Source organism: Poeciliopsis prolifica, unplaced genomic scaffold (assembly GCF_027474105.1).
Source record: "Poeciliopsis prolifica strain line A6 unplaced genomic scaffold, Auburn_PproV2 SCAFFOLD017, whole genome shotgun sequence".
NCBI classification, from domain to species: Eukaryota; Metazoa; Chordata; class Actinopteri; order Cyprinodontiformes; family Poeciliidae; genus Poeciliopsis; species Poeciliopsis prolifica.
Genome location: NW_026562392.1, coordinates 6,164,555 through 6,178,652, shown reverse-complemented (window position 1 = coordinate 6,178,652; position 14,098 = coordinate 6,164,555). Strand labels below are relative to the sequence as shown.

The window sequence follows — 14,098 nt, the reverse complement described above, 5'->3', positions numbered from 1 at the left end:
AATGCGGGCCACACTTTTCAGATCCCCATACTTGTTTACGCTTGTCTCTCACTTCCACTGCACAACAACGCTGCACGTCGTGTTGCTGCGTCACGCGAAACATCTTTCACGAGACACAAAAGGTTCGGTTTGCCGAGACGAGAAAAAGTTAAAGAGGGGTGTGAATACTTTTGCCGCACACTAACTTCGGTGTACTCTTTGTGTACATAAACAGACCGAGGCAGCCAGCCTAATGTAATGAAAAGCAGCAGCCAGGAGAATCACCTTGGCTGGAACTAGCAGCGTGTCCTCAAGTAGCTCTCATATTCCCTCTCGCGGGTCATTTAAGGACACTTTGGCACGCAGCCGAATCGGAAACGAACGCGTTTACGACCCTCTGCGCTGATTGTCCGACACCCAGCCCCCTCTGCGAGCCCACTGCGACCCACTCATCCTCTAATACGGTCCGTATTTACATTAAAACGGGTGTTTTTTTCCCCCCTCCATTAATTGCTAACATTTTTAAGATCCCCCGAAAGTCGCCGCGGAATGACGTCAAGACGTATTACATTGAATGATGACGCTGTTTGATCATTAAAAAAAAAATCAGCCGTTAAAATATTTGAGAAATAGGTCATCAAAATAGGAAAAAAAATCACACACTCGCACACACACAAAGCACCGGGCGACCCTTTCTATGAACAGCCGGGACGAGCCGTGTTGCGGCCGGGTGGATTTTTATGAGGAGCCGCTTTCTGGTGGGAGATAACCTGCCCGGACCGGCGGAGAGATGTCCGGTGTTTCCAGCATCAGCAGAGGAGGGCTGTAGCCGTTGAGGCGCTCCGTCTGGCTCTATTTTTTTATTTTTTATTTTTATACGGAGCTCCATCTGCTTTAATAACTCACGTAGACGCCGCAGCCGCCCCGGCCGGGCTGAATGCTTAGCCCGAGGAGAAAGCAACACCGACGGATACCGACGGGAACCACCTGGAGGCTGCTCCGCCGAGACCCAGGAAATCACTCCTCGCTTCGCCTCTCCAGCCTGGTAGCGACACAGCGCACATTACTTGTAGTTCGTGTAAGTTTACCGCCAGACCTCATAATGACCGGCCCCGGCTAACGCGGGCTAGTTGGCCCGCCGCATTGAAACGCTCCTCTGCCGCCGAAAAGAAGCAGCCTTTCGCGTTGTCTTTGTGACATATGGCGGTGCTGCGTTACTTTAAATAATAACAAGTGAGCTAGCTGACACCTCCACATTTTCGAGGTGCTGGTGTTAAAACCTCACAGTGGTAGCAGAGCAGTGGGGACGCACAGTAGTCATATATTTATAAGCAGTGATACATTTTAACGCCGTTAAGTGATAAAAATGTGTCCCAAAGCACTTTGCAGTGTGTTTATGAAGGTATTGGTTTACACGTTGGGCTTGTGGATGAAGCAGCGAAGGGGATCTGCAGTGTTTCTCCAAACAGCCTCCTAAACAAATATCTATGCTTGTTACTTAGGCTATGCCACACTATCCTGAAGTGTACCTATAAAACAATTGAATTTTGTAAAAAAAAAAAAAAAAAAAAAGTTGAATATTTTATTGCCTTTTCATGAAGTGAAAATCATATATCACAAAGATTTCTTACACAAGGTTTCAAGACTTTGTGTCTGATTTTTTTTTGTTTTTTCTCACATGTCCCCAAAAGCTAATATTCGATGTCTCAAAAAATTAGACTACAACATTACAAGATCAACAGAAAATTGTACATTAAATAGAAATTTCTAAAGAATGTTCGTTTCTATCCGCTCAGTACTTGGTTGGGCCTCGTTTTTTCATAAATTACTGCATCGATGCGGCGTGGAGTGGACGGAATCAACCTCGTGGGTCTCCTGAGGTTTAATGGAAGCCCAGATTACATCGATAGCCGCCTTCAGGTCATCTGCATCTCTTGGATCTGGTGTCTCTCATCTGTCTCTTGACAATAACCTTACACATTCTTCACAAGGTTCATGTCAGACAAGTTTGCTGGCTGATCAGCTACAGTGACACCACACTCATTAAACCAGCTTTTGGTAAACTTTACACTTGACCTCAAGTGACGTGGATTCTGTGCCTCTCCACTATTCTTACAGATTCTGGCATCTTGATTTCCAAACGAAATGCAAACTTCATTTCCAAATGAAAATAATACTTTAGATCACAGAGCAACAGTTCAGTTATTTTCTCCTTAGCTCAGGTAAGACGCTGCTGACCCTGTCGCTGGTCCAGAAGTGGCTTGATACGCAGCCTGCAGGGGTCAGCTGTGCGGAGCGGCTCTTGCTGTATCGCCAGCCTCAATTCGCTCCTATGAAGCTACCGTATTTTCTTGAATAGATTTTGTTTGACCGTCCTCTCAGAGCTGCAGTTATCCTTCCACTCAACTTTCTGTGAATAGGCTTGGACACAGCAGTCTGTGAACAACCAGCTTCTTCAGCAGAGACCTTCTGTGACTTACCCTTTTTCATTGACGGTCTTCTGGAGTGCTGCCAAGTCAGCAGTCATCCACTAGATTGTGTTTCCTAAAAAAATATTAAACTTTATATTTTTTTAGATGTACCTTTAGATTATACTCAAGGTGCAGCTTTGGCACTTTAAACGCAGGCGTGAAAATCAGGTTTTTTGTGCAAAGAAATAACTTAAACCTAATAACATGAGGATATACTACAGTTTTGATGGCCTACTCAGTTTTCCTCTATGCTGTCCAGCATGTCAGAGGCTGAAATGCAAGTTTAGTGCAGATTTATGGCCAGTTGGCTGGACGGTCTTCATCTTGGCCAATGCTTCACTTCTGTTGCCAACCTATGCAGTTTATTTATTTACAATTTCTGTCACGGCATAGTTCTGAAATTTCATTCATAATAGTATTAAGACGGTGTTTAAAAAAAAAATCTTCCATTTGAGTTGGTAAAACTTGCAGAAACTCTGAAACACCAACTATGTTACGCTCACGTCCACTCCCACGCAGTTTCCAAGCTGCTGCAGAAAATTAAGGAATCATGAATTTGATTACTGCATCTCAGTGAGGGCAGGAATATATACGACCTTAACATGCCTCTTTATTTGTGTTTTCCTTTCAGAGAAGCAGCATTCCAAGAATCCAGTTCATCAACTCGCTGACCTGCAATATGTGAACCTGGACAGCTCGGCCGCAACACGAGTACGAGTCAGTCTGAATCGAAGATGTCGAGCCGCCGGAAGTCCACCACGCCTTGCATGGTGCTGCCTTCGGACGTGGTGGAGCAGGAAGCCGTAGAGGAGAAGCCGGAGAGAACAAAGGAGGACGAGGCAGGGGATGAGGAGGAGGATAGGAAGGGGAAAGAGGCGAAGGAGGAGCTTGGTCAGGCGGTGGTAGTTGTTCCCGCTCCACCGGATGCAGGTAAAGCCCTCACAGACATGAGTGGCTGTGGAACTTTGTTACTCAGACTTAGAGAATTAAGATGCGAACGTGAGCAGCGTAGAACAAGTCAAACTTGTGGCCTGCGGGCCAAATCCAGCCCAACATGGCTATTTTCCGTGGCCCTCTAGATCAGGTGTTTTCAACCTGCGGATCCAGAAATATCATGTAACTCTTAATAAGTTTGCTCAAAAATGCTATAAAATTGGTGTTTTCAAATATAAAGTTAATTTAAAAAATACTAGTTGTTTTCATGTGACAAATACAAATAATTTTCAGTAACAAAGAATATTCTCTTTTTAAAAAAGTATTTTTTTTTGTTGCCAACTTTGAGCTTTTTTTTATTAAATGTTATACATACTATTGAAAAATTGTGTTCATTCCTTTTGTGTGAAAAAAGTTTTAAAACTTTATTTTTAAACCTAAAAACATGAACAATGCTTTTGTTTCAACCCATTTTTTATAACCTAAGCTAAATAGGCCCCAAATGAAAATAAGTGCAGAACATTGTTACTCCCCGTGCAGATGAAGCCGGCGTCTCCAGCGCCGAAGGCGTCAAAGTTGTCGGCTCCACGCCGAAAACCAGACCGAAAGATTCGCCGGAGGACCCGAGTTGTGATCAGACCACACAGGAGCCGCAGAGCGACTCGGCCGGGGCGGGAGGAGCGGACTCGGCCGCAGCTTCGGCCATCTCCCTGAGCAAGACCCCGATCATGAGGATGAAGACCAAGTCCGAACCCAAGAGGATCGCCGTTTCCCTCAAATCCTCTGATGAAGGAGCGGGAGAGGGCGTGGCAGGAGGAGGGGGAGGAGACGGGGAGCAGGGAGGGGAGCAGGAGCCCATCGAAGCCCCGCTCGGACCCATGACGCCCGTGGAGAAGCTGCTGCACGACTCTATGAAGTTCGGAGGAGGGGGCCTGCTGGTCAGCCCACCATCGGAGCAGCTGAGAAAATCTTCCATTTTAAACCCCACAGTCCTGCCTGCTGGTCTGGCACAGGTAGAGAAAACTGCTTCTGTATTTAAACACGAAGTGTTAATGCGGCTTCAAATTTATCAATTTACATCCACGCCTTTATATTTACTGAGATTTTTTTCTAAGCACCTTTTGCTATCCAGTTATCAATCGGTTGTTTAAAAAAAATAGTTAACAGATCATCGCTGCACTAAGTTGTTAAGTCAAGAGGAAAGAGCAGAGCGTTTCACATGTTGATCTTGGAAGTGATTTCTTTTAGCTGAAGTATCCTTTGTTGTAAATGATCAAGTGCACCCTAAACAAATACTGTTATTGAATTGTAGGTAAAAAAATATTTTTATTCCAAAAAGAAATTTGATTATTTAAACCTGCAAAATGTGCAGATTTTTTTTATCCGATTAATCAGATAAATCGATAGATTAACCGATTACTAAAATAATCGCTAGTTATGGCTCTAAAATTAGTATTTTAGTATAAATAGTTAGTATATGTGTTTTGTTTCACATTGAACCGTTCCATGGAATCCTGATCAAATCTATCAAAGGACAGACAATTCACAGTATCTTGTTCGGGACGTTACCTTTACCTCATAACTTTGATACTAAATGGCAAATATTAGCAGCAGCTGCTGTGTTTAACGGTTTTCACCTTCTCTGTCCTCATGCCAGGTGCTCTCAGCGTTCCAGGCCCAGCAGAGTGCAGCAGCCGCAGCAGCGGCCGTCTCTCAGTCCCAGCTGCTGATTCCTTTGAGCAGCATCCCCTCCTACAGTGCAGCTATGGACTCCAACCCTCTTCTGCTCAACACTTACAGGAAGTTTCCTTACCCCTCCCTGGCAGAAATAAGCAGCCTGGCATCACAGACGCAGTTTACAGAAGAGCAGATCAAGGTAAAGGATCACGTTGTTTGTCATAATCAAAAAGGTTTTTTTTTCTGTCTTGCTTGAACTGGAGACACTCCATCTGTGTGCAGGTGTGGTTCTCGGCCCAGCGTCTGAAGCACGGCGTCAGCTGGACCCCAGAGGAAGTGGAGGAGGCCAGGAGGAAGCAGTTCAACGGGACCGTGCACACAGTGCCTCAAACCATCACCGTCATTCCCGCACACCAACTGTCGGCTGCGGCGAACGGCCTGCAGTCCATCCTGCAGACCTGTCAGATTGTGGGCCAACCTGGCCTTGTGTTCACACAGGTAGGCAAAGAAAGAAAGAATGTTCCGCATGTCAATGAGCGGAGACGAGGTTCTGGATTTCAAGCTTGCTGTGTGAGCATTGTCTCAGTCGGACTGAGCTTGAGCTTGAAAGAACATACCAGGAGTTCTGCCTTGATTCTTTCATGATTCTTTTAATCTCCCTTGGCAACCATTCAGCTGTGCAAAATGCCTGGCTGGACTGACCGCCTGCTTGGAGCTTCACTTTCCAAGTTTTCAAGCTTCCGCCTTTCAGAGTTGCTCTCCCCAACACGGTTCCTTCAGACTAGCCAGCAGAAATTAGTATCAACACCTAGTGGAAATGCAAATCTGCGGAGCTCAGCATACGAGCTACTTCTCAGTGAAATGCTGGTAAAAACGTTGCTAAAGCTTTAACAAAGGAGCCATTTTGTAACGACTTCCTGAATGTGGAAATTCAGAATGAGCAGGAGTTTTCAAAGAGACATACATGGAACATTTTTATAACACAAGGTAATGTAGTTACTTGATTTTGTTACAAAATGGGACCGTGTGATAGGAAAACACATAATTCTGCCCATTTAGTACATGCTCCTTTCACAGTTATATCAAACTACTTTCGGTGGTTTGTGACATTAAATCCTGCTAAAACATCACGTTGTTTGTCGTTGCAAAGTCGTAAAACATGCATAAGAACCAGACACAGTGATCTCTGTCTGTGTTTACCACAGGTTGGTCCAGGTGGGAATCTTCCAGTGACTAGTCCAATCACGTTGACTGTGGCAGGTTTGCCCAGTCAGTCTCAGAGCTCCAGCAGAGTTTCCTGTCAGTCCACGGCGACAAACAGTGAGCTAAAACGGGCTACCACAGTCCAGCCTCCCTCTCTGTCTCCCCAGGTTGGGACACCTTTCACATCCGGATGTGCTTGCTGTTTTAGTAAATTTAGGATTTTCATCATCTAATTGCACTGATGTTTCTTAAATGTTGCACTAACTCCTTGTTTAGAGTTTACATCCTTTGCCTTTTTCCTGGTTGCTTCCTTATTGTGCAAAATGACACAACAGGAACACGGTGTTGATGGCTAACTTTTTTCCCCCCTCCCTCTCCAAGGAGAACTCAGCCCTCAGTGCTGACTCGTTCAGTCTGAGACCGAAGAAATCCAAAGAGCAGCTGGCAGAGCTGAAAGCCAGCTATCTGAAGAACCACTTCGCCTCAGACGCGGAGATCGCCCGGCTGATGAAGCTCACCAATCTGACGAAGGGCGAGATCAAAAAGTGGTTCAGCGACACCCGCTACAACCAGCGCAACTCCAAGAACAGCCACGTGATCGTTTTCCACGACGGAGGGGGCCGAGGGGGCAGCAGCTCAAGCAGCGCTGCCAACACCCCCATAGTCATCGACTCGAGTGACGAGACCCCCGCATCCCCTCACCCTCCAAGCACTTCCCCTGTGAAGGAAAAGGAGAAGGAAAAAGAGAAAGAGACCCGAGTTAAGACCTGGAACCCCTTCCCAGACTTCACTTTGCAGAAGTTTAAGGAGAAGACTCCCGAGCAGCTGGTGGTGCTGGAGGAGAGCTTCGAGAAGAGCAGCATGCCGTCGGACGAAGAACTGAGTCGTCTGAGGACAGAAACCAAACTGACTCGGAGGGAGATCGACGCCTGGTTCAACGAGAGGCGAAAAGTCCCCACCGCGAGTACGTCTTCCCCGGAGTTGTCCGAGGGAGGGAAGATCGAAACGGATAATTCGAAGGCGGAGGAAGCAGGAGAACTAGGAGGTTCAAGCATCTCTCCTCCGACTGCCTCCTCATCTCGAAAGGGGAGTCAGACTCCTCCAGGCGGTCGCAGCAGGCAGCTGACTGGCGGCGGCGGCAGCAGCAAGAAAGACCTTAAAGAGAAAAGCAAAAAGACTCCAGAGCAGCTCCACATTCTAAAAAGTGCCTTTGTGCGGACGCAGTGGCCCACGCCGGAGGAGTATGACCAGCTGGCGGAGGAGAGCGGCCTCCCCCGCCATTACATAGTCAGCTGGTTCGGGGACTCCCGGTACTCCTGGAAAAACGGGAACCTGAAGTGGTTCTTCCAGTACCAAAGTGGCAACGTCGAGGGACCGAGCGAAGGAGGCGGCGTCAAAACGGGGGGCGGCGGTCGGAAAAGACGTGGTCGGAACCGCGGCTGGGGGCGGTCCAAAACCAGGAAGCAGCCAAAGAGGTCCTCCTCCTCTTCCAGCGCAGATGTCAAAAGATCCCCGCCGTCAAAGAAATTCAAGACTGGGCGGGAAATCCTGAAGGAGTACTACCTGAAGCACCACTTCCTCAGTGAGCAAGACTTGGACGAGCTGGTCACTAAGACCAACATGAGCTACGAACAGGTGGGTGATGCAGATTTTAAAAGAAAATGCCCTGAAACTAAATCCATAAATAGGCTGTTTGCTGTGTCAAAATGGGGTCTGTCTTTTTTATTACTATTTTTTTTCCATTATGTTGCAATAGCTTTAATTGGTAGTAATGAATGTTCAAAAATCTATACACACTAAATCAGTGGTTAAATAATTGTAAGGTGAAATAACCCAAGGTTGGTTAGAGCACCATTTCTATCTGTCTCCATCTTTCCCCTTCCTGATTCAAACACTGGAAAACCAAAACTTGTTAAACTAGTGCTTAACTATGCAAAAACAGGATATGACATTTTCATTTTCATTCAGGCAGTATGAGATATTATACACCTGGTCCAAATGAAAGAAAATATTTTGCATGTCTTATTTGATATTTCAAGCTACGTCTCTGATTTTAAAAAGGTGAGGGAGTGGTTTGCTGAAGTCCAGCGACGCTTGGACTTGGGGTTGGATCCCTTCCTGGAACCGGCTGCAGGGAGAACGGGCGGGGACAAAGCAGCGCGGGGCGACGAGGAGGAGACGCACGGAGAGAGATCGGAGAACGCCGAGGAGCCGGCGGGCGCAGGAGCGGGAGACGAGGAGGACGACGAAGACGGGGAGGAGGACGACGGCGACGAAACGGACGACAGCGAGGTTTGGGAGCCGTCACGCAGCGTCAGGAAAAGCTTGTCCCTTTCCGAAGACTAAAGACTGACATTTGGCCTGAAAATTGACTTGCGTTAGGCCGACTGGTCAGTTAGGTAAATTAAGTTTTATTTGTATCCTTGTTTGTTTGCCACTGACGTGCATGAACAAGAACTATTTCACTGTTAAATCAAGTCCACATGAGACTAATACATCAATTATTAGCTTTAGCTCAACCTTTGAAGGAAAGGTTTAGATCAAGATCAAACTTTGACAGAGGACATAAAGCAGCTGCTGCAAAATGAAACTTGAGGGGAAAAAAAGTGTTAAAACTGAGCTGAAAATAAAATCTCCCACTATATATCATTCATATATAACAGATAAAAACAAAAACTAGCTGGCTAGGAAACCTGATATAGTGGAAAGCACATGGAAACTCTTCTTCAGAATTGTGAAGGTCGTCAATTTATCAACTACAATTATCTGTTTTTGATTACCGATAATCAAGTTTGAAGACTGACAGACACATTTTTACGTTAAAGCTGACATTTTCTGCTCTCTGAAACTGACAATAATTTCGTCACACTGACGTTAAAGTGTGTTCAATTTAAAGTTAAGTCTGAGTTGCATCAAAATGTGACATTAAGACTAAATCATGAATCTAAATGCAGGATTCAGCGTGGATATTCATTCCAGCGTCTGAAATTCAGACGCTGGAATTGTTTGCGCTTCACCAGGAGTTGCAGTGACATTTTAGTCCGAGGCTGAGGCTTCACTTGGCAATAAAACGAGTAGCCAGATGCTGCATGAATGCAAATGCTAAAATGCTTTTAAATAGTACGGAATGTTTTCCCTTTATACCGCCTTACCGCTTCATCGATATTAACACGTTTTTAACTGAACATCTGCAAATTTGATGGCGGAAACGCCACTGAATGTGTGTGAATTGAACTGCTGATGATGTTTTTAAACTTTTTCCGTTCTTTTTTTCCACTTTTTGATAAAAAAAAAAAATATATATATATATATATATGTTACGTGCTTTTTTGACCCTTTTTTAAAAGAGATACTGAAAACATGCTGTGCCAAAGCTGAAAGTGGTGCCTCCCATGCAGACGGCAGTTTGTGGCAGGAGACACTGGAGAACAAAGCAACGCCCACTGTGAGGTTTAAATCTGCTGAAATCAGAGAAAGAAAAATCATGTCACGATTCTAATTAGAACAAAATGACTGACTCTTTGTGTCCTGACCCATACTGTAAGAGAAACATGTTTAACAGTATTTGAAATTGTAATCTGAACCCATTCTGCACTGACCCCCGCCCCAACCTAAAGCACTTAAACTCACCTTTCAAAGTTTGCACTTTTTCCACTTGATTAGGCACCTTAAGTCTCACATTATACCATGAAATGGCTCTGAGAGACCAACCCTGTTTTTTATGACTAACCAGTATTTTGCCTTTTATATTCCTTCTGTTTTCACATGGAGGGATATAATCATTGTATTGATTTTTCTATTTATATACCACATGTTTTAAAGAGCTGGACATTTGTAACTGCTCAAAAAAAAAAAAAGGAATAATCATGCACCACTTTTTCTGCACTAAAAATAATGTCGTATCAGCCCTACGTTTTGATAACCTATCGATTTGATGAAGCCTAAAAGGATTTTTTTTTGTCTTGCTTTAAACGATGGGAGCTTGTTTTGTTATTGCTCCATTCGCCCCTTAATGACATTTTATGCCTTTTATCGAGTCTTTTTTTTGTCAGACCCATGACTAGACTCATGATGTGCACGTCCCAGCAGCGTTCGGTCGGGTTCCCTTTTTATCGCCGACTGACACGCTGGGGGAGCCAGAAACCAAAAGACTGAAAACTGCTCCAGTAAACAAAGAGGACGGTCTGAGTTGTGATGAAGAAGCAGGACGGCCTCCTCTTTTCTGGGGGAAATCCAACCAAACGACGCCCCTGTTTACTGCTTTAAAAAGAAACGGTACGACGATCTAAAAGCTATCCCAACTACTGTTCTTCGGCGACTCCGATGACTATTTGTTGCTAAACCTTCGTGCCTAAATGGCTCCTACACTTGTTTGAACTCAAGTTCATGAACTTTTCAATGTGAAAAATAAATAAAAAAAACCTTCTTAAAGACATTTTCTTCAGACTAAATAATGTTCAAACTCTGCTTTCCTCCGACATTAGAAGATGACCGGAACCTGAAACGGATTTCAGACAGTCCACTAAATACAAGTGGCTTGCTGAAGCTACTTGTATTTTGTCGCCAGGCACTTGTCACAACCAGACATGGAAACGTTCAGTTTCCCTCACAGCGTTTATATGATCTCGTGTTGAACACTTTTGACTGCTGGCTGTAATTTATCTTGATTTTAGGAACTGACAGAGAGCTGACTTTATGCATTTTGTCGTCCAGTGACAAGTGCCTGTCCATGAAATGAATAACCTGTAATGTTGAAGTGTACTTTTGTCATATGTTGCATGCGACAGCCAGAACAAACATCTCATGTTGTACATACAAAATGTGAGGTTGGTGGACTTGGGACAGGGCTGAGCTGCTTTTGTGTTTTAATAATACCTGGTACATTTTTCTCATTAGGTTGACTTCACCAATGGGCTAAATGTCACGAACATGATTAGAGATATTTGTTCAAGGTCAAAGTTAACTTCTTTGTTGAAAACATAGAAAGGGACCTTTCCACTGTGTTACCCTGAACCGTTTACTCCGAGTACTTGCAGTATTTTCCAGGAACCTTTTAGATATCCTCTATCTTTTTCTTGAGTGCGTTTCCAGCGACGAGTCCAAAAGCTTTGTGTTGATGTAAACGAAGCCTTTCGACAGCAAGGGTTAATTTGGTACCATATACAAAGAGGGAATACTTGCTATTGAGAGAAACTCAATCGCTGATTCAGATTTGTTCATTGGTGGATACAGATACCGACTCACAGCAGCAGCAGAGGCAAAAATGGAATAAAGAAATTGTGACATTTAACTCAATTTGAAAATACTTAATAAATCCTAAACAAAATATTGTTTTTTTTTTTAAATAATTCAACTTTCCAAGGTTTTGGAGAACAGAGTCGGCTTGTTTAGCTGTTTAAAGTCCCTGGCTCTGATGCTGCTACACCAGCAGATGTTGGCATCAAAGATTGCATTCTTCACAGGAAACTTATAAAGTAAAGACCTTGAACATATTCCTGTTTTTCTATAAATCCACAGGCATCACATTTTTTGTCCACATTTCAAGGTGAGATGGTTGTTAGCGCACCATGACACACGTTGGTCCTCCAGCTCTCTGAGCTCAGCTTCTTGTCCATTTCTGATCCAGCTGGTGACAACAGCGTTGTCTGAGTATTTGCTTCTGCAGACGACGGGAGTCTGACTTGAAGTGGAAGGATTAGATTTACAGAGTGATTTGAATGTTTGCAAGCAAAGATGTATAAATGATTCCTCATGTATCATTTAGTATTAGCAGCAAATATTCACTTTCAAATTGAATATACAAGCAAAACGGCTTTTTCTTATCCAGTCCAGATGATATGGATAAAGTAATATCTTCATGAGAACAGAATCTGCTGAGATGTTAGCGCTCTGCCAGCTGCAGGATCCAGCTGGATTCGGAGCCATTGCTATGGAGACTGCCAAAATAAAAACACAGCTTTCTCCTTATTTACAGACGTACACGCTCTGTGTTGGTGTACTCGCTGCCGTGAATCATTTTGTTAGCCAAGAAGCAAGCGCAAAGAGGAAGATGGCAGTGGTTACAGCCGTTTTCCAGCAGGCTACAACCCGCCGTCTGTCTCCATACTTGCTGCATCATGTGACTTGACTAATTGGTTCTGAACACACAATAAGAAGTGCTACCTCTATACCAGGGCGGCGTTTTGGAGTGAATTCCAACTCTGGTAATGTGATTCCATCCTGGTTCCCTCAGTGGAAACGGCAGAGGTAAAAGGTTCCTGCGGTGAGAATAGGCTATGAATTACAGTTTACAGCAGAACAAATTTATCTACTTGGAGCTGCCGCGTGTCACGCCAACAAACACCTGGTACCGCTTCAGAAGTGTTCGGCTCTCTAGACGTTCACACAGACAGAGAGCGGTTTAGTCCACAGGTCCGGCCTCCTGCTCCCGGGTCTCCAGCCCTCACCGTTTTACCGTGTGCTATTTCCTTTTCATAATAATCTGTTCCGAATGGCTGTGTCCGTTTCTGTAAATACATAAAATATTGCCGTCACGTCGCTATAGACATTCAGTGAATAGATGTTGAACAGACTGACTCCTGCAACATTTGGTCTGTCCAGGTGCCATATTTGTTCACGGCGTGGTGATTCTGTCCCCGGCCCGCATCTTGTATCCCAGTTAACTTTGTGCTGATGATCTGAGAGCGAACATTGTGATCCGAATTGTTTACCTGCTGTGTCATATCTGTACCCTTTACTGTACTTCTGCTGTAGTCTTCACTTGTTTTATTTAGTCGGCTAGATGGTGGAACGATCCTCACTGCAATCAGTCATGTTTAGACGAACCAAGGGTCCATCCTGTCAGAGGGTCAACGATGTACAAACAAAGTAAAATGTCTTTTTAAAACCATTTTGGGTGCTGTTTTCTTTCTCTGTTTGCTCTTTAACCTTTTCAGTTTGCTTCTAACCTTGATTCAGTTCATCATTTTATTGCACTTTGAACTTAAACCTGCAATTTATATATAGAAGTATATGAAATCAATCAAGTCATATTAGTGAATCCTAAACTTATGCATTCCCGCAGCAGATTTAGGTTTAAAATTAATTTGGTTTCTTGGAAAATACAGCAACAGAAAAAGAGATTTTAACATCCAGTCTTCTAAAAGCCTGAACAGATAGAAGAACAAAGGTGAGGATGAAAAGCTTATTGCGGATAAGTTTTCCGTGAAACCAGAGGACATAGATAACATTTCTTGGAATAGAATCAAAACATTAGAATCAAATCAGATGCAAAGATTCAGGTTAATCTCAGTTATTAAATTAATATTTGCAGCACAACATCACATTTTACGTTTATAAAGCCAACCACAGCGCTGTCTAACTTTTACTCTATTGATTACTGAGAAATGAAGTTTTATAGGCAATTTTTTGTGCTCCATTTTTTCATTTCTACCTTATAAGAGATGTTTGTGTGGTTTTCTATTAGAAACCAGCCTTTTGGTATGAATGAAAATCATTTAGAATATAAATTGGCCAATGTTATGAATACATTTGGACTTAATTGTAATGTCTTGTTAAGTACAAAGCTTGAATTTAATTATCATCATTATAATCTGGAAAGAATACAGGAGCCTGCAAATCTGAATAAAAAATTAGACATGTCCTCTGGCTCCCTCTAGTGGTTGTTTCATCGGACAGTTGGTTTCTACTAAGAGCTCCACAGATGCTCTTTATAAATTAATGTTCTGTGTTACAACCTTCAGAATAAAATCTCCTCCTGAGTTTTAATAACCAGGAATCCAGGTCTATTTATATAAATAAATGACTAATGTTATCATGTAGAATTAGAACCTGGG

At 43.7% G+C, this 14,098-nt stretch overlaps 1 protein-coding gene across 1 annotated transcript; it reads left to right on the top strand.

The window, feature by feature from the left end:
* Window positions 1-566: 566 nt before the first annotated feature.
* LOC129367610 (zinc fingers and homeoboxes protein 1-like) lies at window positions 567-13,152 on the top strand. The gene is made up of 8 exons (XM_055042164.1): window positions 567-1,057; window positions 3,082-3,380; window positions 3,924-4,396; window positions 5,041-5,259; window positions 5,343-5,558; window positions 6,266-6,430; window positions 6,645-7,898; window positions 8,325-13,152. Exons 2-8 carry the CDS (start codon window positions 3,185-3,187, stop codon window positions 8,607-8,609), a joined length of 2,808 nt encoding a protein of 935 aa, XP_054898139.1. The 5' UTR covers window positions 567-1,057; window positions 3,082-3,184; the 3' UTR covers window positions 8,610-13,152.
* The last annotated feature ends 946 nt before the right edge of the window (window positions 13,153-14,098 follow it).